Source organism: Balaenoptera physalus, assembly GCF_965194825.1.
Source record: "Balaenoptera physalus genome assembly, chromosome: 20".
Taxonomy (NCBI): Eukaryota; Metazoa; Chordata; class Mammalia; order Artiodactyla; family Balaenopteridae; genus Balaenoptera; species Balaenoptera physalus.
Window position 1 is genome coordinate 12,824,047 of NC_138901.1, and position 22,805 is coordinate 12,846,851.

At 51.8% G+C, this 22,805-nt stretch overlaps 1 protein-coding gene across 2 annotated transcripts; it reads left to right on the top strand.

Annotated features, from left to right (window-relative positions):
* The first annotated feature begins 998 nt into the window (after nucleotides 1-998).
* On the top strand, nucleotides 999-21,647 carry NARF (nuclear prelamin A recognition factor). 2 transcript variants are annotated; one of them, XM_082442098.1, is made up of 11 exons: nucleotides 999-1,156; nucleotides 2,098-2,182; nucleotides 5,197-5,336; nucleotides 7,844-7,976; nucleotides 10,521-10,655; nucleotides 14,540-14,658; nucleotides 15,254-15,383; nucleotides 16,405-16,468; nucleotides 17,404-17,541; nucleotides 17,822-17,979; nucleotides 19,984-21,647. In XM_082442098.1, the coding sequence occupies exons 1-11, from the start codon at nucleotides 1,130-1,132 to the stop codon at nucleotides 20,223-20,225; spliced, it is 1,371 nt and encodes a 456-aa protein (XP_082298224.1). In that variant the 5' UTR covers nucleotides 999-1,129; the 3' UTR covers nucleotides 20,226-21,647. The 2 variants fall into 2 exon arrangements, with proteins under 2 accessions (XP_082298224.1, XP_082298225.1); XM_082442099.1 differs by lacking the exon at nucleotides 5,197-5,336 and having other exon boundaries at nucleotides 2,098-2,178.
* The last annotated feature ends 1,158 nt before the right edge of the window (nucleotides 21,648-22,805 follow it).

A 22,805-nucleotide genomic window follows, 5' to 3' on the forward strand; every position in this document is an offset into this window, starting at 1 on the left:
AACAAAATATATACAAATGACAACCTAAAATTATTCTTTTCTTCAAGCTGATAATTGAAGATGTTTTCTGAGAGGTGCTGACATAGATTTGAGTAATACAATGGGTTAATCTGGCATCCAGTTAGGACCTCCTGAATTTAACTGATGGCATTTATAAAAAAAAGTGGTACGAACCAAAAACTATTTTTAAAAAAAAAGGTTTTAATGGGGAAAATTTTAAGATCCTAGTGAGGTTCTGGGACGTGGAATATACTTGAATGTTTTGCTGACCTCTGTGACTCCCCCCCAAGGTTAGGAGGAAGAAGGGTCCATTCCTGAGATTCCTGTGAACTGCTGGTGTTTGATAGAGACACCCTCATGCTTTTCTTCCAGGCGTATTTCTCATTTCCGATGGTACGATGACCATGCACAGACTTCATAAAATGTTCACAGTGGACAGAGTTCAGCATCTCCACTTAGCCCTGTATCCCCCCCACCACCCCCGGTTTGCTAGAGGCAGCGGAAGGACGCAGGTCCAGCACCACCGCTTCACAGGTGCCTCGCGCTCCCGACGGCGACACGTGCTCCCGACCCGCCGCGCGTGCGCACTGCCGCCCCGCCGGGCCTACGTGACGCCTCTCAGGGCGGAAATGGCGGCGGGGCGGCGCCGTCTCGGCCGGCCCGAGCCCGGAGCGGGGCGCGCGTCTGGCGCCGAGCTGACGCGCCCGAGCGCCCTGGGAACGATCTCGGGCCGTCCTTTCGGCACGGTGAGCTAGCTCGCCCACAGCCGCCGTCAGAGCCGAACGCCGCGGAAACCCACCTGGGAACCGGCAGCGGTCTCCGCGGGGGTCCCGCCCGCTCCGCCCCGCGTGCTCCTATTGGCTCCAGGGCCTGACCCGCCCCTTTCCCGCGGTCTCATTGGCCTAGGCAGAGCCCTGAAGCGTGGAGCCGCACCGCCCTCTACGCGCTCCTGTTGGTTCAGGCTTGTGGCTCGCTCGCTCCAGGAGCTTTCATTGGTCGAGCGGAGCGGCGAGGGGTGGGGCCGCGTCGGAGCGAAGACAACAAAGGGTGGCGGGCGGCGGGTGGCGGTGACCGCGTCTCCCGGTGCTCCGCTCAGGCCGCGCACCCGGACCTGCCAGCCCCGCTCCAGATGAAGTGTGAGCACTGCACGCGGAAGGTGGGCTCCGCGCGCTCGGGCCGGGGCGGGGTCCGGGGCAGGGTCTGGGGCCCGGAGGAGCCTACGCTCGCAGAGCCCGGGGCCTCGGGGGCGTCGGGAGCCTGGCAGCTCCGAGCGCCTCAGCCTCCGCCTTGTCGCTGACAGAACCTCCGGGCGCCGGCCCGCAGCTCCCGTTCTCGGGTGTGGAGGCCGCTGAGGGTGGGTCACCCGCGCGTCCGGTTCCCGCTCCCGTCTCCCGGAGGCGGCGTGACGTCGGGGCGCATGTCTATCCTTTCAAAGTACCTTCGAAGCCAAAAACCACCAGAAAAACCGACCAACCTTTGCTACCAGTCAGGGCACTCACAGCAAACACCATCCTTAGTGTGAATTAGCGATATGGTGATCAACAGTGTTTTGAGGGGGCTTTATGCTACCTAAAAACTTCAGTGCTTACAGTAACGAAAACGATACAGAAGTGCAGGAAGGAAACACGGGCTGGGCCTTCTGCTACCTGGGTAACCACAGTAACTGTGATAGCCTTACCCACTTATTTCTAGGCTGTGATGCACAGGGGGGGTTCTGTTTGTTTTTTCAAAATTGGATCGTATCATAAATGTTATTCCATCACTTGCTCTTTCTTTCATTCAACGTTATACAGGAGATACCTTTTCATAGCATTACACACAACCTTAGTTCGTTGTATTCCAAGTATACACATGTCCAGGTAGTCTGGCATTAATTTACCTGTCATGAGAGGCCACATTGCTTCTAGTTTTCATTTGCTGCAAACAATGCAGGTATAAAGGTGTGTATGGGTGTGTTTGTATGTCCACAATTATAAGTGCTTCTATTTCTGTAGAAAAGATTTTTAGACATGTGATGAATTCAGCAAGTATGTATGTTTTTTTAAATTCACAGAGTCAGATTAAAAGTTCTTTCATATGTTCCTTTGCCTTTTCAAGGAATGTAGTAAAAAAACAAAAACCGATGACCAAGAGAATGCATCAGTCGATGTACCAAGTCCAGCCCACGAGAATGGAGAGGCAAGTAGATTTTTCTGTTTTGTATCAGCCTGGAGTAAACAGCTGCTGCTGTTTTTCTCCTCTTTGGGGGCTCACATCACCAGGTATATCATTGCTGTAAGAAAGAAAGAAGCAAGAAGTGCAGGGGCCAAACGTGCAGGTCAGTCAGTTGGAGGCACACGATCTTCAAGGTAAGTGCACGAAACAGCGTCTCTTCACAGAATACACCAAGCCAAAACATACCATGTTAGGGACAAAGAAAAATGTTGTCCTTGGCTGTTTATTAGAAATAGAGCTGTAATGTTTAAACTTCCTTTTTTTTTTTTTTTTTTTTTAGTGAAAAGTTCTATTCTGTAAGATGGGATTTTAGGTAGGTAATTTATAAAATAATTCAGATTTCCTGATTCTGTAAGTTTATTTTTCTAATGGTTTCTTCTCTTAGTTCTTGAGTTTTTAAGTTTTCCTTAGCTAGTAGTGACAGTTTACAATTACTGGGTACATACCCTGAGCTGGGTGCTAGAGAAAGTGCTTTATACATGTGATCTCACTTCGTGCTCAGAATGAGCATTTCAAGTATGCCCTACTGTTGTCCCCATTTTACAGAGAGAAGGATGCGGTACAGGGAGGTTAAGGTTATTTCTTCCCTTAAAAAGTACTGGTACCGGTTTTAGAAATGGAGAATTGGCAACATGGGAGAAGCAAGCAGCAGGTTTCCTCTTTAGTTTAGGAGTCCTAATACAACATTGAGTCAGACAGGCTTCGATCTGGTTCCCTCATGTACCAGTGCTGCTGTGTGCTCTGGTGACTGTACGGCTTAGTGAGCAGCAGGGGATGAGACAAGCACCCAGGGCACTGAGGCAGAAGAGAGGCAGGGAGCACCTGGGGCCCTGCAGCCCCAGAGCACCTGGCCTGGGGCCTCCCACACCCACCCTCTGGCTACATCACTTTGGACAGACATCTAATCCTGGGAGCCCCAGTTTCCTTATCAGTGACATGGGGAGTTGGGTTACTTCTCTCCCAGGGCTGTGGTAGCTGGGAGATAATGTGTGTACATGGCTTAAGTGGGTGCCCTGCCAGCACAATGGGCGGACCCCCTGATGGGAAGAGCCAGTCAGGAAAGTGGCTACTGGAGTGGGCCCTGAGGGTGGGGGATGTAGGGATGGGGTGAAAGCTCATCAGGCACAGGGAAGGTGTTAAGGGCAAGGAGACAGATTGGATGCATGTTTTAAGGCAGGTGGCTTAAGCTGACTAGAGTAGGGGAAGAATAGAAGGAAACTACTTGGGAGGCTGAGGGTGGTGAGGCCTGGGTGGGCCAGCCAGAGTGGCAGAAGCAGGAAAGGGGGCGCAGCACAGGGAGCTGAGTGCAGTTTGAGCTGCATGGACACTGAGCTTTGCAGGATATCAGTCTGGAGCTTGGGAGGGAGAGAGCTCCCTGGAGGCAGAGATTGGAGAGGTTGAGTAGGGGCCTGACGTTGCTCTGAGAGGTGAGGCTGATTGGAGAGAAGGGCCGATGGATAGGCTTCTGCAGAGAATGCCCGTGTTTAAGAGGCAGCAGGAGAAAGAGGAAGGACCGCAACAGGTGGGAAGGAACCAGGCCTGGCCCTTGAAAGCCTGCAGAAGGATGAGGATGACGGGGTGGCATGTGGCTCGTAGGCCGGGAGGGAGCCCTGCTGCCCGTGGCAGCTCAGAGCGTGGTCCTGGGCGCCTCTGCAGGGGCAGTGGAGGCAGAACTCTCAGTGCTGCTCAACAGTACCTATTAGGCACCAGCTGTGTGCCAAGCCATGTGCTCCAGACCCTTGGAGCAGCAGCTCTGGCCCCACCTGGGGGCTTGTTCGAAGTGCAAAGCCTTGGGTCCTGTCCATACCTCCTGAATGAGCATCTGCAACATAACAAGGTCCCAGAGTGAGCGCTGCACAGTGACACCGGGGCACATGGTGGGGAAGGAGGTGACAGTGTGCACTCCTGTTCAGAGCTGCTGTGGACAGGAGGGCCACACCACCCCCACCCCGAGCCCTCTCTCACCAAATGTTTGAAAGAAGAACCAATGTACAACCATCAGGAGCTGTTGAAATGGCTCTAGTAGGCTTCAGAATATTCATTGTTATGAATTTATTTGTTGCAATGGCTCTAATAGGCTTCAGAATATTCATATGTTCATCCACCAAATATTTATTGAGTGCCTTCTGTACACAGGAGATGTCAGAGAACAGAAGGGAATGAGACAAGGTTGCTCCCTCAGAGCTTGCATTTCAGGGAAAAGGGGCAACACATAGATGCCAGAGGGTACTGTTCTGGCAGGTGTCTGCAAGGGTCCGAGGGGTGAGCCAGGCTCTCAGGGAGCATTTCCCTCAGGGAGACCCAGAGCAGGAAGGGCCAGAGTGGCTAGAGGTGAGAGCTGGGAGGAGTGACGGCGATGAGGGCCTCCAGCAGCAGAGGTGTGGCTTGTGTTCTGATGGACCTCTGCCTAGGGAGGGGGCTGCAGGGAGCAAGTGGGTGCAGGTGTAGCCAGGAGAAGACGAAGCAGCCAAGGGTTATTGTCTTGGCGTCTAAGGGAACAGAGTCACTGATGTGTGAGTTTGAGCGTCACAGCTCTGTGACGTGAAGGCCCTGTTGCCCACAGGTCAGCAGTGAAATACGTTAGTTCTAAGCCTCTCAGGGAGGCCAGTCTGCGGGCTTCCATGGGAGGCTTCTGTGGGGAGCCATGGGACTGGGCAAGCTCAACAGGGAGTGCAGAGCAGGCCAAGGCAGGAGCCCCCAGTGGCAGCAGGGAGAGGCGTGGGGGCAGGAGAAGCCCAGAAGTGTAGCTCTCCTCCTGCCACATTTGACGGTGCTGGCCCGCTCCCCGCATATTGCCATCCGTGGGACCCTGGTACCATGGTGGCTGCAGCACCTGGAGCTCCAGGCCTGGCCTGGATGTCTCAGGGATTGTGCACTAGTTTTCTGTATTATGCTTGTGCTGTTACTTTTTCTAAAGAAGCAAGTATTAAAGAGTTTTTGTTGAAGAATCAGGCCAGAGCATCATCTTTCTTTTGTAGAAAGGAGAATTCCATAAATTGGCTGATGCCAAGATATTTCTGAGTGACTGCCTGGCCTGTGACAGCTGTGTGTCTGCAGAGGAAGGAGTCCAGGTTTCCCAGCAGAACGCCAAGGACTTCTTCCGAGTTCTGAACCTTAACAAGGTACGGCATCCCGGGCGCTCTCTGGCGCCAGAGGTGGGTGGAGGTCAAGGTGAGGCATGAAGCCTCTGCTGGGGCTTGGGGAGTGCATCTTGGCCCTGGCCCTGTGTTCCTTGCTGTAGTTGACCCTCTCCATAGCCCTGTCAGAACAAAACCGCACCCACAGTCACACTCCCTCATTGATGTGGGCAGCAGCTATGGCCGGCACCACTGACCAGGCTCCCCTGGCTTGGGGGAGGCCTCTGCATGCTTGGTCATGGGATGGTGCGGCGGCTCAGCTGCTGCCGCTCTGCCTCTGGGGCATTCTCAGAGGCAGGGCTTCTGTCCTCACAGGCTCTGCAGCCTGGGGCAGGGCTGTGGTCCTTCAGCTCATCCCTGCAGACCCCCTGTACAGATGGAACTACTCAGTGTCACTTGTATTCCAGTAGTGACAGGAAGACAGGTGAAGGGGAAAGACAGGAAAGGCGGAGGCAGATGAGGCTGTAAAGCACATCTCTGTTCGCCCTCACTCTGGCCTGGGGTGTTTCTGTGCTCTCACAGCTGCTTCCCAGGAAGTGTGTGTACCGGCTCTACACACAGTGCTGGGCGCTTTGGCCCATGTGACAGTGCGGGTACCATGTGAGGCCCAGGTTGCTTTCTAGGTGTACTGACTACAGGTAACAAATTTTATCTTTTCCAGTCTGTGTATATCTTATTTCTTCTTCTGATGGTATTGTCTAGGACCTGTAAATCAACCTGAAATAACAGTAGTGATAAAAATAGTACTAATGTCAGGACTTCCCTGACGGTCCAGTGGTTGAGGCTCCACACTCCCAATGCAGGGATCGCAAGTTCGATCCCTGGTCGGGGAACTAAGATCCCGCATGCCACGTGTGGCGTGGCCAATTAAAAAAATAATAATAATAAAATTAAATTTAAAAAAATAGTACTAATGTTTTGTTTCAGACTTTAGTGGAAATGCTGGTAAAGTTTTACTATTAAATAGATGTTTGCAGAATCTTTTGCTATTAAAGAGATGTACATACTCATACCAATCAGCATTTTGGCTATAGAAAATGGATACCCAAGTCAAACTAGCATAAAAAGGAAACGCTTAGTTATTTCATGAAACTGAAAGCTTAGAAGTGGGAGAGGTTTTGGGTTTGGCTGAGTCAGTCAGTGCTGTCATCAGGAAAAAGCAATTTCTATTTCCCTGCTGCCCTCGGCTCTGGGCTCAGGCTGATCCCCTCTTGGTCATAAATCGGCTCCCTCAGAGGAGGTGATATTTGAGTGAGAATGAAGTGAGGAGTGCGCCCTCGCAATTCCCTGGGCAGGGTGTCAGACAGAGGGGCAGGAAGTGCCGAGTCTGGCTCCTGAAGCTGGGGACAGACCACCCTCTGCCTTTCCTCCTCCATTAGCATTTGAAACTTGCACCCCCTTGTTCCTGCTTCCAAATTTATATTAGGATGCTGCTGGTCACAAACCACAGAAACCATGCCTGGCTGGCTTGGGCATCATAGGAGTTTGTGAGGGAGCTGGAGGTCAGTGTGTGCCAGCTTGGTGCCCTGATGGATTTGTTGGGTGTGGGCTTCCCAGGCGTCACATGAAGGTGAAATCCCATCCAGAGGAGACAGGCAGCCTCAACGTTGTCTCGCCTGAGCTTCGAGGCAGGGCATGGGGACAGGACCAGAGTGTCCTGTCTGTGACCAGTCCACAGGTAGACTGTGGTGGAAGGTGACCACTGAACACCTCTGTCCAGGTTTCCACTTTTCCTAATTTGCAGGCAGTGTCTGACCTGAACGGTCTCTGTCATGATAATCCTACATCTTCTCTCCTCTAATCCCAGGTCAAGGGATCCCACTGCTGACTTTCTAACGCCCGACATGCTTGCTCATGCTGCTCCCCTGGGTTACATCCTGCATGTCCGTGATGAGTCAGCACACTTCTAAACTCAATTTGTTCATATTTTTCTAGGGATTTCTTGAACTGCCAGGATCTAGTTTTGGATTCAGGCTGTGATAGCCTGGTTTCACGCTTGTTTCTTTGGTACTTATTAAAGACTTCACAGAAAATGAGGATCATCTACTACTTAAAAATTTGCTAAAATTTGCCACTAAGTGACCTGGGCTTGAGGTCTCTTGGGGACAGACCTCAGGGCCCCATTTTCATGTATTTTCATTGTTATGGGTCATTTCAGTTATTTACAGTCCAATATTGTACGTAACTTTTATTTTTCCTTTAAATTTATCCATTTTCTCCAGATGTTTGCATTTATGTATAATATCGATATATATATATTTTTGATTTAATAGTGTTCTTAAAATTGATAAAATCTCTTGGAATGTCTCATTTTTTTCATTCTCGTTTTTTTTTTCCTTTTTCTTTGTGCTTGCCAGTGTCTTGTATATTTTATTAGTTTTTCCATAGGGCATCTATTACATTCTGTTTGTTCTAGACTTTTCATGAAGGTGTCTTACTTTCACTCCCTGTGTAATCACCACACGTCCAATGTTCTTCTCTGTTTCTCCTAGAAATGTGATACCTCAAAGCACAAGGTGCTGGCAGTGTCGGTATGTCCTCAGTCTCTGCCTTATTTTGCTGCTAAATTCAGCCTCAGTGTGACTGATGCATCCAGAAGACTCTGTGGCTTCCTCAAAAGTCTTGGTGAGGTGCCTTTTGATATTATTTATAGCAAATAAATTTGATTTAATTTGAATTTGTAACTTGAGTTTTTAACTGCCCTTTTAATCTCTAGAGTTCAATTTTCAAGGGCACAAGATAGGTAAGAACTTCCATGAGAGTTTTGTGGAACATAAGAGGACCGTGCCTCTGACCCATGCATGGTAGGCTGGTGTCACTTACCCTCTTGCCATGCAGATGGGTGTTGTGTTACGGCCGGGGCTGGCCCCTCCGGGAACAGCAAATGACCATCTTAGGGCACGTAGCTGGGGACACCTGGGACCCACATTTGCCCAGCAGTGTCGAGTTGCCTGGCTCATAGGGGTTACAGAGGGTGTTTATTTGATGGAGAATCACATCTACAATGATTGGCATCTGGTTTCCCAGGAAGCTCTCTGAAGAGCAGAGCAGGAAGGGAATGGGCTATGTCCTTTGTGTGAAGCATGAAAGGTCAGTACATGAGGACTCAAATGTGAATGAATACTAGAGTAATACTGCCTCAAACAGCGATAAGAATGCTTGTGTCTTGTCTGTCATGTCAGACTAGAACTTCCCCTCCAACCCAGGGTGTCCTACAGGTGGGCTCAGAAGAGGAGAACTTGAGCCATTTGCCAAATAAGAGTTTTTACTGTTCCTCAATGGATTTTTAAAGATGCAAATGCATTGGGATTACTAATAAAATAAGATGACACGTAGAGTAAATGTCCTCGCACCGGTCTGCCTGCCTCACTGCTCTGTGTTGCTTTCCACGCGGAGCTGTTTCTCGGTGCACTGCCTGCCACAACCAAAACTAAGGCTGCAGCTACCAGCGTGGACTCCTTAAGTCATCCTTCATGCTTTTAATCTTAAAAAGCCTAAGTTTAGCTTAGTTTTACGAGAGATCAAAGTTATTAGATGCTCTGTCTTCTCATAGGGAAAGGCCCTATTTTTAGGGGGGGGATTTTTAAAAAATAAATAATTGGGCATTATATGTTAATAAAGAAAATATATCCACAGTGAAACTGATATTTTTAAGGTAACTCTTTAAGGTGACACAATATTTATAATATTTCTTTTTTTAAATTATTTTTTATAAATTTATTTTTATTTTTGGCTGCATTGGGTCTTTGTTGCTGCGCGCGGTCTTTCTCTGGTTGTGGCGAGCTGGGCAACTCTTCGTTGCAGTGCACGGGCTTCTCATTGCGGTGGCTTCTCTTGTTGCAGAGCATGGGCTCTAGGAACACGGGCTTCAGTAGTTGTGGCACGTGGGCTCAGTAGTTATGGCTCGTGGGCTCTAGAGTGCAGGCTCAGTAGTTGTGGCGCACGGGCTTCATTGCTTCTCGGCATGTGGGATCTTCCTCGGCCAGGGATCGAACCTGTGTCCCCTGCATTGGCAGGCGGATTCTTAACCACTGCTCCACCAGGGAAGTCCCTATAATATTTCTTTCTAAGAATAACTGGCTGCTTTTAAGGTTTAGACCAGCTGCAGATATTAAAATTATTTGCTTGCTTTATTGTATTGTAATTATTGAAAGCACATTCTTTTGTCTTAGGTTTATTTTCCAATATTAAGAACTTATTTGCAGTAACATGGATGGACTTGGAGCGTATTATGCTAAGTGAATTAAGTCAGACAGAGAAAGACAAATACCGTGTGATATTTCTTATATGTGGAATCTAAAAAAATATAATAAGCTAGTGAATATAACAAAACAGAAGCAGACTCACAGATATAGAGAACAAACTAGTGGTTACCAGTGAGGAGAGGGAAGGGGGGGAGGGACACTATAAGGGTGGGGGGTAAAGAGGTACAAACTATTAGGTATGAAATAAACTGTAAGGATATATTATACAACACAGGGAATATAGCCCCCCAAAAATTGTTTTCTGGCCACGCCATGCGGCTTGCAGGCTCTTAGTTCCCTGACCAGGGATTGAACCCGGGCCATGGCAGTGAGAGTGCTGAGTCCTAACCACTGGACTGCCAGGGAATTCCCTATAGCAAATATTTTATAATAACTATAAATGGAGCATAACCTTTAAAATATGTGAACCACTATACCATACACCTGTAACTTATATAATACTGTGTATCAACTATACTTCAGTTTTAAAAAAAGAAAAATATTTATTAAAAAAAAGATAGCTAGTTAAAAATCAACATAATAAAGGTATGCCCAGCCAGTTTACTCATTTTGTTTATTTTAAAGATATCAAAGACCATTACAGACTGGAATTTAATTTAGCCAGTGAATTGGAAGAGAATACTGCTGGTACCTTGTAATATTCCATTAATTTATATATGGAGTACGGTACGGTGTTTGTGTACATGTAGAGGGGAAAAGAGGAAGCAGGAGAGAGAATATATATGTTTTATTGTGAAAAATGATACGTGCTATTGTTTGAAAGAGTAAAGGGCATAGTCCCCTACTTCGGCAGCTAGCGATGCTTGTGGAGTCTGCCCTTTCAGTTCGTCGCTGAGACTCCAGACCCTGAGAATAGATCCCACATTCTGTGATGTGGAGCCGAATGCGCCTCTCTTCCCTGCAGGGGTGCAATATGTCTTCGATACAACAATCGCTGCAGATTTCAGCATCCTGGAGAGTCAAAAAGAATTTGTGCGTCGATTCCGCCAGCACAATGAGGAAGAGCCCACCTTACCCATGCTGACCTCTGCCTGTCCTGGTGAGCACAGGGCCTGCGACTGGGCCTCTGGGCGCCTGAAGCACCTTTTCACATCAGTCTGCGTTTGGGGGCAGGCCTAGGCAGTGGATGAGGTCAGGTGTCAGTGGGTCTTGGGGAGGAGTTTGAGCCTTGAGTAGTTTTACATCAACCAACATATTTATTAAAAGTATGACATATTTCAAATGTCCAAACAATTATAGGTAATATGAACACCCATGGATCTTTTGCCAGCTTAAATAGAAATTACATAATAAAAAATATTTCTTTACATTAATACTAGATTCCATCCTGGAGCACTTTTTAAACCAGTCTTTAATTAGTTTTATTATATAGAGCTTGGTGCCTGAGGTAGAGAAATTTTATCACAGGTTTTTTAATTCTGGAAAAATAGAAAGTTTTGGAATAAGAAAATGTTTAAAGATGATGCATAAGGGAAGGGAGGAAGTGCTGTACTGGTAAGTGACATTTAGTGAAAAAATTATTTCTAAATAAATCAGGTCTGTGAGAGCCCCGTTATGGTCTACATAATCTTAGGTTTTTGTTCACGTTTCTATTCTCAGTTTATCCCTCCTCCCCCACCATGGTTCCAAATTTTTCTAGCATTTTACATGTCACCCATCAATTGTTAGGATTATGATTTAATAAAGTTGAATGTTGACATTATGGTTGCTTAGAATTTGGAAATACTTTCCACCCACTCGTAAAACCATGGAAAGGAAATTTGCCGTCTGTCCAAGAGGCCCATGGATTGATTCATTAACTGAGCGATGTTGTTCAGCAGCCCACGGGCTGGTGAGAGGTGATCAGCATCAGGTGAGGCTTATTTCCGGTGTGTAGGTTGTCCTCCTGGAAAGATGACCCCCCACGTGGATGCTGCCAGCCCTCCAGGCGTGTCAGGCAGTTTCTGTATCCAGAGTCTACGTATAAACTGACTCTAAATGCACACTTTGCTGGACTGTGGTGTCCACTTCTGCGTTTACGTCCTTGTAGGTGTTTTTGCAGCTGCTTAGGAGTAGATATGCACAGCTGAGGTCTCGGGGAACCACCTGGCTCTCCAAGGGCACTGCAGAGGTGCCCCTGCCCCTGGGATCCCAGCACCGGATCCTTGTGGGGCCCTCACTCGATGCCACACAGCCAGTCACTGTGGCTCATTCCCACCCATCCAAGGAAGAGGCAGTAAGTATAAAATGACCCGAGCTCGGCACGTGCCCCCAGGGCGGTGGTTCCAGACTTCCCATTTCACGTTCCTGTCAGCAGGATCACAGGAATTCCTGTGCTGTCCTGACACCAAAACCTTCAGATAGCGATGGATTCCTTATGTGGGAGGCCCTGTTGGGATGGAGCCTGGAACAGAAGCCTCCACTCCTGGCAGGAACTAGCCCTGCTGACCTGGGTAGTAAGCAGGTAGTTGATTCCTGCAGAAAGCAATGAGCCCTCTGTCCTTGGAATGAGCGCAGCGCTGGTGGAGACCTGGGCTGTCTGCTGTTGCTGCAGACCAGCCACTCCCCCTCCTCCAGCTTGGTGTTTGCTGCATTTGGTGGTCTCCTTGAGCTGCTCAGGGCTGTTTACTCGTGGGTTTGGAGCTTCTCCAAGTTTTCTTCCTAGATAATGATGCATTTTCCTTCGGGAGCGCTTCGTAGCTAAGCCAGTCAAAACTGTAACTGTTGTTCAGGTTTATGCCACCTCTCAAATTCAGGGAGATGAGGTGAGATCTGGTTCGGACCTAACCCTTTTCTAGAATTTGGTGCTGACATTTTGCTTCCCTATGACAACTTAGGGAAATTAAAACAACACCAAGTCGGATGATTTGACCTGGCGTGCAGAATCAGGCTATAGGTGGTCCTGGACTGACTCGCCAGGCTTCTGCACGCAGGGTCCCTATGTCCCAGTCGTGCTTCCTCAGACTGGAGGGCAGCACATCCAGGCCGGGATAGGGACATCTGGGCAGGCCCTTGCTGCCCACAAGCCAATGGAGCACCACCTTGCCAATGCACCTTTGCCCACTGGGGGTGGGTGGGAGAGGGGGTATTGAGCTGCTCAGTTCTGGACATGCTCATGGGCCTTGGGCTTTGTGATATCCCGCCAAGAGCACTCATTGAGCTGAAGTGTGGGAAGTAATCTCTCCAACCCAGCAGAGTGTCTGGAGAGCGGGAACCTTGTGCCAGGCACTTCTCTGAGCAGGTTCCCTTTCTGCCTTCAGAGAGGGTCACTGAGAAGAGGTGGGTAGTCTGACAGGGTGGGATTTGGGTGCCCTATCCACACCCATGCTGCCACCAATTGGGGGGCCAGCGGGGCTTACCAAGCCCCACGCCGGTGCTGGTAGCAAGTTCTGATCAGGGGTGCCCATGAGAAAGTGCTAGCCTGTCTGGTCTCCTATGCCAGGTGCTGCGGACCCTGTGACCTGGTTCCTCCTCTTCATCTCTGTTTGGTCCTCTTCCCCGCCCTGGCCAGGAGGTTCTCCGGGGCCCTGGCTCCTACTGCCTGGTGTTCTGCCTGATCTTTTGCGAGGCCTTCACAGCACATAGCACGCTCGCCCGCAGCATGGAGCTGGGGTCTGCCTGAAAGCCGAGTCTGCAGGTGCGGGCACTGGTGCTGAGACCAGGGTGCACAGGGGCCTTACAAAGCCAGACCTGTGGTGGGAGTGGCCTTGGGCCCGCAAACGCTCAACGACCTTTGATAGTGTTTCTTTTTACTTATTTATTTATTGGCCGCGCCGTGCAGCTTGTGGGATCCTAGTTCCCCAACTAGGGATTGAACCTGGGGCCCCGGCAGTGAAAGCGCTACATACTAACCACTAGACCACCAGGGAATTCCCTAGTTTTTCTTTTTTAATGTGAACCATTCCATGTACACGTGCAGAGGCTGGGAACGAGGGGAGCCATCCTCCAGCAACATTTCTCTTAGGGGCTTCTGCTGGTGACCATGGACATTTCCTGAGTATGCTCAGGCCTGCAAGCAGGTGATGGCTGTGGTTTGAGTTTGTTCAGATGGATTGGCTGGTGCTTGCTGTTCCTCCTTCCGGGAGTGGGCCTGGGGAGGTGGCTGCCCCAGGGTTCTGGTGGGCAGCTTGTCTCCAGGCTTCCTTGCCCCCCGCTCCCCCCCGACACCCCTTTGGTGGTGCTGTGGTGTGCACACCAGTCTGTAGGATCAGCAGCGTCACCGGACGCTCTCCCCACCAGGTCGTGCCCAGCGGGAGAAGGGAGCAGGCTGTTGCTCCTGCAGGTTGAGCTGCTGGCTGTGTGGTCCGCTGACCTTTCTGACCTGCAGTCCACCCTGGAATCTGTGGCAGCGGTGGTGCATTCACAAGGCATTGTGGGAGTTAGCGACTCAGGGGAAATGCTAAGGACCATGCTGGGCATGCCGTGGGCACGCTGCAGGTTGCGCTGCTTATTGTGCATTGCTTGGGGAGTGTGGGTTTCTCGTATTTCATTGTCCTAAAAGTGGGCAGTTACTGGGCTGTTAATTTCCAATAGGTGAGTGAAGCTGGGTGGGCCTGGTGGCCATTGGCTTCTGTCTGAGCTGTGGCCACCCATCCTGGCTATGAGAACAACTTTGCAGCTGGCAAGGTGGAGCTGGAACCAAGCCACCCAGGACACCACCTCGTAGCTGCTCCTCCAAGCTTGTTCTCAATTTGGGGAGACCTGCTACCCCAGCTCTTACCTTCCTCTTGCTCTGTTCTCTATGGTCTTGGGCCGAGGGAGGCGCGCATTCCCAGCACCCTCCAGTTTTGTGGCAAACGCACCTGGGATTCCCGTGGCCGAGCCGCTGAGGAGAGGTGGCCTGGTCAGAGGGAGCCTGTCACGCACTCCTGAAAGAAGACGTGTCCTGCTCTACTCTGGGTGAGGCAGCCACGAGGAGCTGACACGGGGCCCTTCCCTCCTCAGGCTGGGTCCGATATGCTGAGCGGGTGCTAGGTCACCCTGTCACCCCCCACCTCTGCACTGCCAAGTCTCCCCAGCAGATTATGGGATCCCTGGTGAAGGACTACTTTGCCAGACGGCAGGTAAGCCGGCCTCTTCCTGAAGGGCAGCATGCAGGTCAGGCGACGAGCTTCCATGTGCGGACAGGTGCTGATGGGAACTGAGGGTAAGAGAGGGAGGGCAGGGGAGGTTCCACCAGGCATGCATGGTGGTCTCAGCCCCAGGCTCTGCTGATTGAGGGGGCATCCAGACACCTGGTCACTCAGCTTCCAGCTTCTGGCATTGCCACCAATTCCTGCTCAGTCGGGGGCACGGAGAAGGGTGGCCTGGTCTCTTGGGAAGCATCTGGAAAGTCTGCGGGGAAAATGGCTGGGTGTTCATTTACAGCCCAGCAGTGGCTTGTTGTCACGATGTTTGGTCACCATGTGCATAGTTCAGGGGAAACAGACCAGCTTCTGGCTTCTCCCTGTGAGTGTCCAGGCAGCAGGTCTTGAGCGAGGTGGTGCCGTGGGTGGGCTTGGGGGTGCTGCGGCTCAGGAACTAGGTCTGTGGGAGCCGGGGCTTGGACCCCGAGAAAGCACCAGGCCTGCTCCCTTGCGGCATGTTCTGGCTCCAGCGCGTTAAGCTGCCCCCTCCCTTCTGCACGGCCCCCAACGTGGATTTGCTTTTCCTGCACAGAACCTGTCCCCAGACAAGATTTTCCATGTCATCGTGGCCCCTTGCTATGACAAGAAGCTGGAGGCCCTTCAGGAAGACGTTCTCACGGCCTCGAGGGGTTCCCGGGGCACTGACTGCGTGCTAACCTCAGGTGAGGGTGGGGACTCGGGAAAGGCAGCAGGGGGAGGCCAGCCCCGCGGCCGGTGCGTGTCCACGGTGAGGGCCTGATACCCAACCACACTGGGGACACGGAAGCTTCCTCCTTCAGAGCAAAGCAGCAAGCACATGTGTGACCGGGGACATTGCTGAGGGACTCCTCGTTGAGGCCCTGCCCCTGGACTTGTGCAGAGAGGCCGCAGCACCTTCTCAGTGTTGGGATGGGAGTGATTCCCTGGAATCCTCAAGAGCCATTCAGAATGCTGCCATCAGTTGAGGGGTAGATTAAGTCTTTGCTGAAGCCCAGGTGGGTGTACTTTAAATGGCCTTGAAAACAGGTCCCTACGGCATGGAGGCAGAGTGGCTGGCTCTCTGGCAACCTCCGAGGACAGTGGGTCCCCTGACCAGAAACTCACTCCCCACGTGGAAGCCCGTGGAAAGGTCCCCACCGCACAGGCTCCTATGGCGGTGACGGGGGTGAGTGGGGTGGGAGAGCCTCAGCCACAGCCCTCTGCTCACCTTAGATGATGGGTTTTCCTAAGAAGCACACTCGGGCATCTTTTCTTTGAATACAGTAGATTTTTACTGTTTTTCACAGATGTTCAGTCTTCTCACACATACCTGACACCACAGCAGTTGGTTCAGGATACACCCTTAGCGTTAAGGGTTTCTTCAGGATCCCTTGTGCAAAGGGAGATACAAAAGTGGTCCTGTTTTTCGATCGGTCTTGTTACAGATAACTGTCATCCTATCCACATGAAAGCTTTCCACTCAGGAAACAAAAACACCGGGAGACGTTTGTAGAAGCCCCCGTTTCAGGGCAGAAGGAGGAATTAGACTCTTCCCTGGCATTTCATCAGTGTTACTTTGCATCTGTTGCCTGTGACAGGCGTGATGACCAAGGTCATTGTAACCTAGAATGTCCTCCGGGGGAAGGAGGTGACACCGGGAACAGCTCCTGAGGAAATGTGGGCCATATCCCGTCACGGCATCTTACGTCGCTTCTTTGTCTGTAGGTGAAATCACTCAGATGATGGAACAAAGTGACCTCTCGGTGAGAGACGCTGCTCTGGACACTCTGTAAGTGGCTTTGCAGGGAGGGGCACCCTTGCACCTTGGGGGCCTCCTGTGTGACCTTGTGACCTCTGCCAGGTGCATGTCCCAAGGCCTCCCTCCTTTACAGTAAGGCCATGTGCCACACTGAGGCATGGGTGTGGTGAGGCCCCTGGCCTGGGGGGCCACTCCTTTTGTTGCCCCACTACGTACGACCCTTGGCTCTGCATGCACGCGCAGCACCATGGAGTGGACACCGTTCACCTAGTGGTCTGACGTGGACACCAGCACCCCCCACTCCTGAACTTCACATGTTCCTGACGTTACACCTGGACCTACTGGGGGATGGGGGGGCACCTCCAGACACAGAGTGGCTCCCTCAGGTCCGTTTGCCCAAGAGCAGCAGACTGGGTTTCTGCCATCAGTGGTGACCCCAACCACTGACCGCACTCCTGCTGCATCCTGTTCCCCAGAGTGCACACAGACTGCAAGAGCACACGGGGGCCACAGGGCACACACGGGCTGCGCAGCAGATCCTCCCAGCAGTGATGTCAGGCCCACGTGTGGCCCTGGTGTGGAAGGCGGACCGTAAGCATAGGATGTAAGCGACTGGTGTGCCTGTGGCCAGAGCCCATGCTTGGGCCCAGGCTGACCCAGAGGCCTCGTCCTGGCCGGGCACAGACGGTGTGCCCTCTCAAGTGGCCCTCGGATGCCTAGTTCTCGTGCCCCGAGTTGTGAGGTTCTAAGGGTTGTACCTTGCCACACATGCAGCCAGAGGAAAGGAGTCATTCGGGCAGTGGTGGGCACGCCTGCACCTGCAGGCTTCACGTCAGCCAGTGAAACCCAACACAGATGAGGTTTTTGCCCAAAGCCTAAATACTTGTAAAGGTTTTCGCGACCTTGGATCATAAAACTTAGGGAGTTGGATTTAACTCTTGCTGTCACTTTTCCTGCCTGGTGAGGTTTGGAGACGTGAAAGAAGAGGAGGTTAGGCGCCATGACGGAGCCAGCTCTGACGGATACCTGGCGCACATCTTCAGACACGCGGCCAAGGAGCTGTTCAACGAGGACGTGGGGGAGGTCACCTACCGCGCCCTGAGGTGCGTGGGGCTGGGGTGGCCTCTGTCTGTCTGCCTGTGTGGTCAGCGCTGCCTGTCAGGTGTAAATTCTATAAATAGGATTCCCGCCCCCCAAAGCCAGCTGCAGGTCCGGGAGGGAGGTCCTATTTATAGAATTTACACCAGTCAAGATCGAAAGGCCTTTTATGTGTTATTCACAGACTTTTAAATTTTGCTGACACTCCAAATTTAGATTGGAAATAATCCTCAAACCACAGAGGAAGGACCCTACAGATCAAAGTCTGTGTTGTTGATTTTATAGGAACAGAGACTTCCAGGAGGTCACCCTCGAGAAGAGCGGGGAGGTTCTCTTGCGCTTTGCTGCTGCTTATGGCTTTCGAAACATCCAGAACGTGGTCCTAAAGCTGAAGAAGGGCAAGTTCCCGTACCACTTTGTGGAGGTCCTCGCCTGTGCCGGGGGTAAGACTCGGGCCCAGGCTGAGCTGGGCACCTCCGAGCCCTGTAGGAAACGGGCCCTATTGGCCACCCCCAGCCTCACTCAGCTCCAAGGGCTTTGTGGGAGTCTGGATGCTGCCCTGGTGGTTGTGGCGTGATGGTCCCTCTCCTTCCCTCACACCCACATATTGGAAAGTGCAGGCTGGGAGATGTCACCTTGGAAAACCTCTTGGGGACATGGTCCCAGAGAAGAGTTGCTTGGCTGGCACCAGCTGAGAGCCGGCTCGTGTGGCAACTGGTGTCGAGAACACTGAGACTGTCCGGTAGCTTGAATGGCCCCTACCTCCTCCAGCCAGGTTTGTCAGTGAGTGATGGGAGAGACCCGTGTGATGGATGGAGGCCCATGAGAGGGGGTAGGGGTCCCGCAAGAGGACCTGCTGGTGGAGTCGGGCAGGAGGGGAGCGTGCGGCCCTGACCCTGACCCTGACCCTGACCCTATGGCCCATCAGGCCCCTTGGTGGTGATAGAGCCAACTCAGAGAGGGGGTCAGGGATGTCTGTGCCATTCTGGGGTGGGGGGTGCCCACAAGATACGCAGGTGGAAATACCTGGGGGGGGGGGGCGGATCCAGGTGCGAGACGGGCTCAGGGAGAGGAGGCCCCAGTGCGGGTGGCTGAGGGCAGAGAGGTGAGCGCTGGCCGTGGGGGATGGGCAGCCTTGGGGACCGCGCTCCAGGGACCAGGACACGGAGGGCAGATCCCATGGTCCGAACGGAGGAGTGGACAGGAGATGAGGACGAGGAGGCAGCGGGGGAGGTATGGGCTTGAGGGGTCCATGCAGGCCCTCCAGGAGAGGCACCCCATACCTGCATGCCGATCAGGGTAGAGGCTCGGCAGGACTCCCTCGTGCCCTGTAGTTAGAGCATCAGCTGGGGGAGCAGGAGCCGGGATCTGAGGAGAGAGAAGCAGGCCCCTGGGGAAGTGAGACGTGAGGTGCAGAGGGCAGCTGTTGGGTGCAGCCAAGGGATAAGTGGAGGGAGGTTTGGAAATTTGCTGCAGGTTCTTTTATTTTTATTTTCATGTTTTTATTTATTTATTTATTTATTTGGCTGTGCTGGGTCTTAGTTGCGGCATGCAGGATCTTTGTTGCTGCGTGTGGGATCTTTTAGTTGCGGCATGCTGGATCTTTAGTTGCAGGCATGTGGGATCTTTAGTTGTGGCGTGCAAACTCTTAGTTGTGGCATGTGGGATCTAGTTCCCTGACCAGGGATCAAACCCAGGCCCCCTGCGTTGGGAGCATGGAGTCTTAACCACTGGACCACCAGGGAAGTCCCGCTGCAAGTTCTCTTAAATGAATTTTTATCTTACAAGTCATGACATCATCTAACACGTTTGAAAATAAGTAGCACCAATACGTAGGAGGCATGTTCTTTATTCAGGCCGAGGTGTTAGGGTGTTGGGCTCCTTTCTGGGCTCATGGGTCTCCATCCACCGTCCCCCTCCCCTGTGCAGCCCAGATGTGGTTGCACACACTAAAGCACTATGCAGACACCAGTGATTTAGCTGTTCATTAATAATTTCTATGCTCTCCTGGTTTTGATAAATTTCAAGAGAAACTGGAAATCCAGATTTGCATACATAGCCACTCAGTTCTAAAAGGTTGGCAAGTTATTTCGGCTTTAGGTAAAAACATTTCATGGGTAATGTGAATAGGAGCGAATAGGAAGCACCAGGGACTGTGAGCCTGTTACCGGGGTCTTGGGGCCCAAGGTCCAGCTCCAGGCTCTGGCCACGAGACACTGCACACTGCTGTCATTCCTCTCCTCTTCCAGAACCATCTTCACTTTAAGATGAAAGGTGGGGCACTTCCCTGGTGGTCCAGCAGTTAAGACTGCGTGCTTCCACTGCTGGGGGCGAGGGTTCGATCCCTGGCCAGGGAACTAAGATCCCACATGCCATGTAGTGCAGCCAAAAAAAATAAATAAATAAAGGTGAAAGGAGGGAAAGAGTAAGCTTCCTTTGTTTTTCAGGATGCCTTAACGGCAGAGGCCAAGCCCAGACCGAGGATGGGTGTGTGGACAAGGCCCTGCTGCAGAAGATGAAAGGCATCTACACTGACATCCCCGTGCGGCTCCCGGAGACCAGTGCCCATGTGCAGGAGCTGTACCAGGAGTGGCTGGATGGCACCGACTCCCCCCGAGTCCAGGAAGCCCTGCATACCGCGTACCAGGGCCCAGGGCATCCTGCTAACAGCCGAGACATCAAGTGGTGAAGGTCGAGGAGGCTGGGAGGCAGGCCTGTCAGCTGCCTGAGGATGGAGGAGCTGCCACGTGTGGGTATCAGAGACACTGGAAGAAAACAGCTCAGCTTTTCTCTTACTACTTCGGTTTTTCAGAATTCTCTGCTACCCCCATTTGTCAGCAGCCCCCTCCCTCAGTTCGATGAGGTGCTATCTTCGTAATATGTATGTGATTGGAATATTTTAATGTGAGAGAAGGGTGCCCCAATTTGAGTTCCCTTTAAGACTGAAAAATTCCAAAGAACAAGAATGGAGACAGAGTACTGTCTTCTGGGCTTAATAAAAATCCAGAAAGTGTCCTGTGAACAGCTGAGACCCCGGAAGTTCTGATTCACATGCCTCAGAGAGATTTGATGTGGAAATGACAGGAAGCGGGCAGGCTGCAGGGGTCTATGGTCTATGGTCAATAAATTGGCTCTTATTTTTACCCACTTACTTTATTCATAAAAATGTTTTTGCCAGAATGTGAATAAACTGCATCCTTTGGGAATCAGGGGGCTCATAAATATGAATCTGGATTTTCAGCTTTTCTTGAGAAAAAGTTCTGGCAACAGTGGGCCGCGTTCCTCACTGCTGTGGTGTCCAGAGTGCAGTAACAGCCGCCTCCTGGGACCAGACCCTCTAACTGTGGGCCCTGCAGGCTCTGGCAACTTATGTCCCAAACTCATGCTTTCACATTCAGTCTTTAAGTGAACTCACCTCGAGGCAGAGGGAGGCCTGCGAAAGGTAACAGGTGTTACAGATGGAAGGACAGACGGGCAGCTGCCCTGCTCAGGCCAGGCTGTGTGGCCGGCAGTCAGCCTCCTCCATCCTTCCCTGGGTGGGGTCAGGCAGGTGACGGCCCTTCTGATCCTGAACTTGGGTGAGGCAGCTTCCTGATGGTCCAGCCTCTCCTCGTTCTCCTCCCCGGCGTCCTTCCCACACACCGTGGGCCTGGCTCGTCCACGGGGCTCAGTGAAGCCTCCGTGGCTCCTGACGGGACTCCCCCACCTGGCATGTAGTGCTCATGTGAGCTCGCCTTAAAGAAAGGTGGAAGAGAGCAGTTTACCCACAAACAGAAAGGGCTAGCAAAGAATTGGAAATTATGGAATCATGGAACTCCATGTCAGGGCTCATCCTGTGAAAGACGTCTGTGGATAGGCCTCCAGTTGGTTGTTCAAAGCACTTGAATTTTGTTATCATGGGTGGTGACGTTCTTCTTGGATCCCTCAGTGCTGTAAAGCCTGAGCTGTTAGATTTCCTTCATCTACTCTATGTTGTATTGTACCTGTATACCTATCTGGGTTGACAACTGGATATAATGTGTGAAATTGTATATTTTTTGCTTTCAACCTATATACAATTGGGTTTCTATCCTCTACAGTAACTGATTATGGAATAAACACTTGAAGAGTGTCTGAGTGTGGAGAGTGCGTGAACCAGATGCTGACTCCCCAGCCAGGGGCCTGCGTGTGCCCTCCCTCACCAGCCCCACCCAGGCAACTCCCTCCTGCTTTGGGAGCCAGCACCAGCCTGGAGCAGGGGAGCATCTTTGCCCAAAGCCCTCCGCGGGCCAGGGAAGCCAGGAGTCGGGTGGGGCTGCTCCTCTTGCTTCAAAAGCCACCTCTTCCAGCTACAACAAAAACACCCCTGGGCCAGGGCCCAGGCTGGGGGACTGGGCGTTCACACATGCGTTGTCAGGTCCTACCCGCAGCTGACCTTTGGTTACGGCCGCATGAGAGGAAAGTGGAATGAGGATTGGTTTTCCTTCATTATAACTCAAGTGATATGAGCAGTCACAGTGAGGGGTGGCGCCACGATCGGGCTGGGGTGGTGTGCAGGGGGTGTCTGCTAGTGAGCAGTGCTATCCTGGCATGAGGAGGGGAACAGAGTAGGTCCAGATTCGTGTCACACCCAGCAGCTGCCCTACAGGAGTGCTGTTGTCTGAGTCCTGGTGCCACTGATACCTCCAGTGGCCCGTGATCATGTCCTGTAGGTGTGTGTATGTCGGCCATCCTGGTGAATAGCTGTTCTCCAGCGCCCTTGCTCTGGACCATATCCGAGCCCAGATTTCTCAATTCCGTTTCCTCCAGGCCTGTCAGCTTGGTCCAGTTCCAGCCAGTGTAGATACTGGTGCTTCTTCCTCAGCTTTGCTGGAGTAAGGATTGGAGTTCATGCACTGCCCACACATCAGTTTGATGCTGGCCTAGGGTGTGAGGCAAGGGCACTGCCTGTTACAGGCTCTTAAGTTCTGCCACTGACTTAAAGGTGTTCCGTGGCCTCACCTGCTGGCCCAAAGCTGAGCAACAGAAGCTTCTGGACACACCGCCTGCAGTGAGACCTCAAGTCTTCACACAGTCCAATCAGACGCAGGTGAGGGGTGTCTCACCTGGTGAGGGGACTGCGGCTCAGGCAGGCAGCTCACTTGCCTGAGGCCACCTGGCCACCAAACGTGAGCTCCCACCTTGGGCCCAACCTTGGTACTTAGATGCCACCTCCTTCCACACAGGCGTTGGCCTTGCTCCTGATCAGCAACAGCAGACATAGCATTCATTTAAAGCAAATGAACCCTCA

Excerpts from the sequence above, each read along its gene's own strand:
- NARF (XM_082442098.1), top strand. The coding sequence starts at position 1,130 with ATGAAGTGTGAGCACTGCACGCGGAAG. Across the intron at positions 7,977-10,520 it reads TGGCTTCCTCAAAAGTCTTG|GGGTGCAATATGTCTTCGAT; the intron begins GTGAGGTGCCTT and ends TCTTCCCTGCAG. Across the intron at positions 10,656-14,539 it reads GCTGACCTCTGCCTGTCCTG|GCTGGGTCCGATATGCTGAG; the intron begins GTGAGCACAGGG and ends TTCCCTCCTCAG.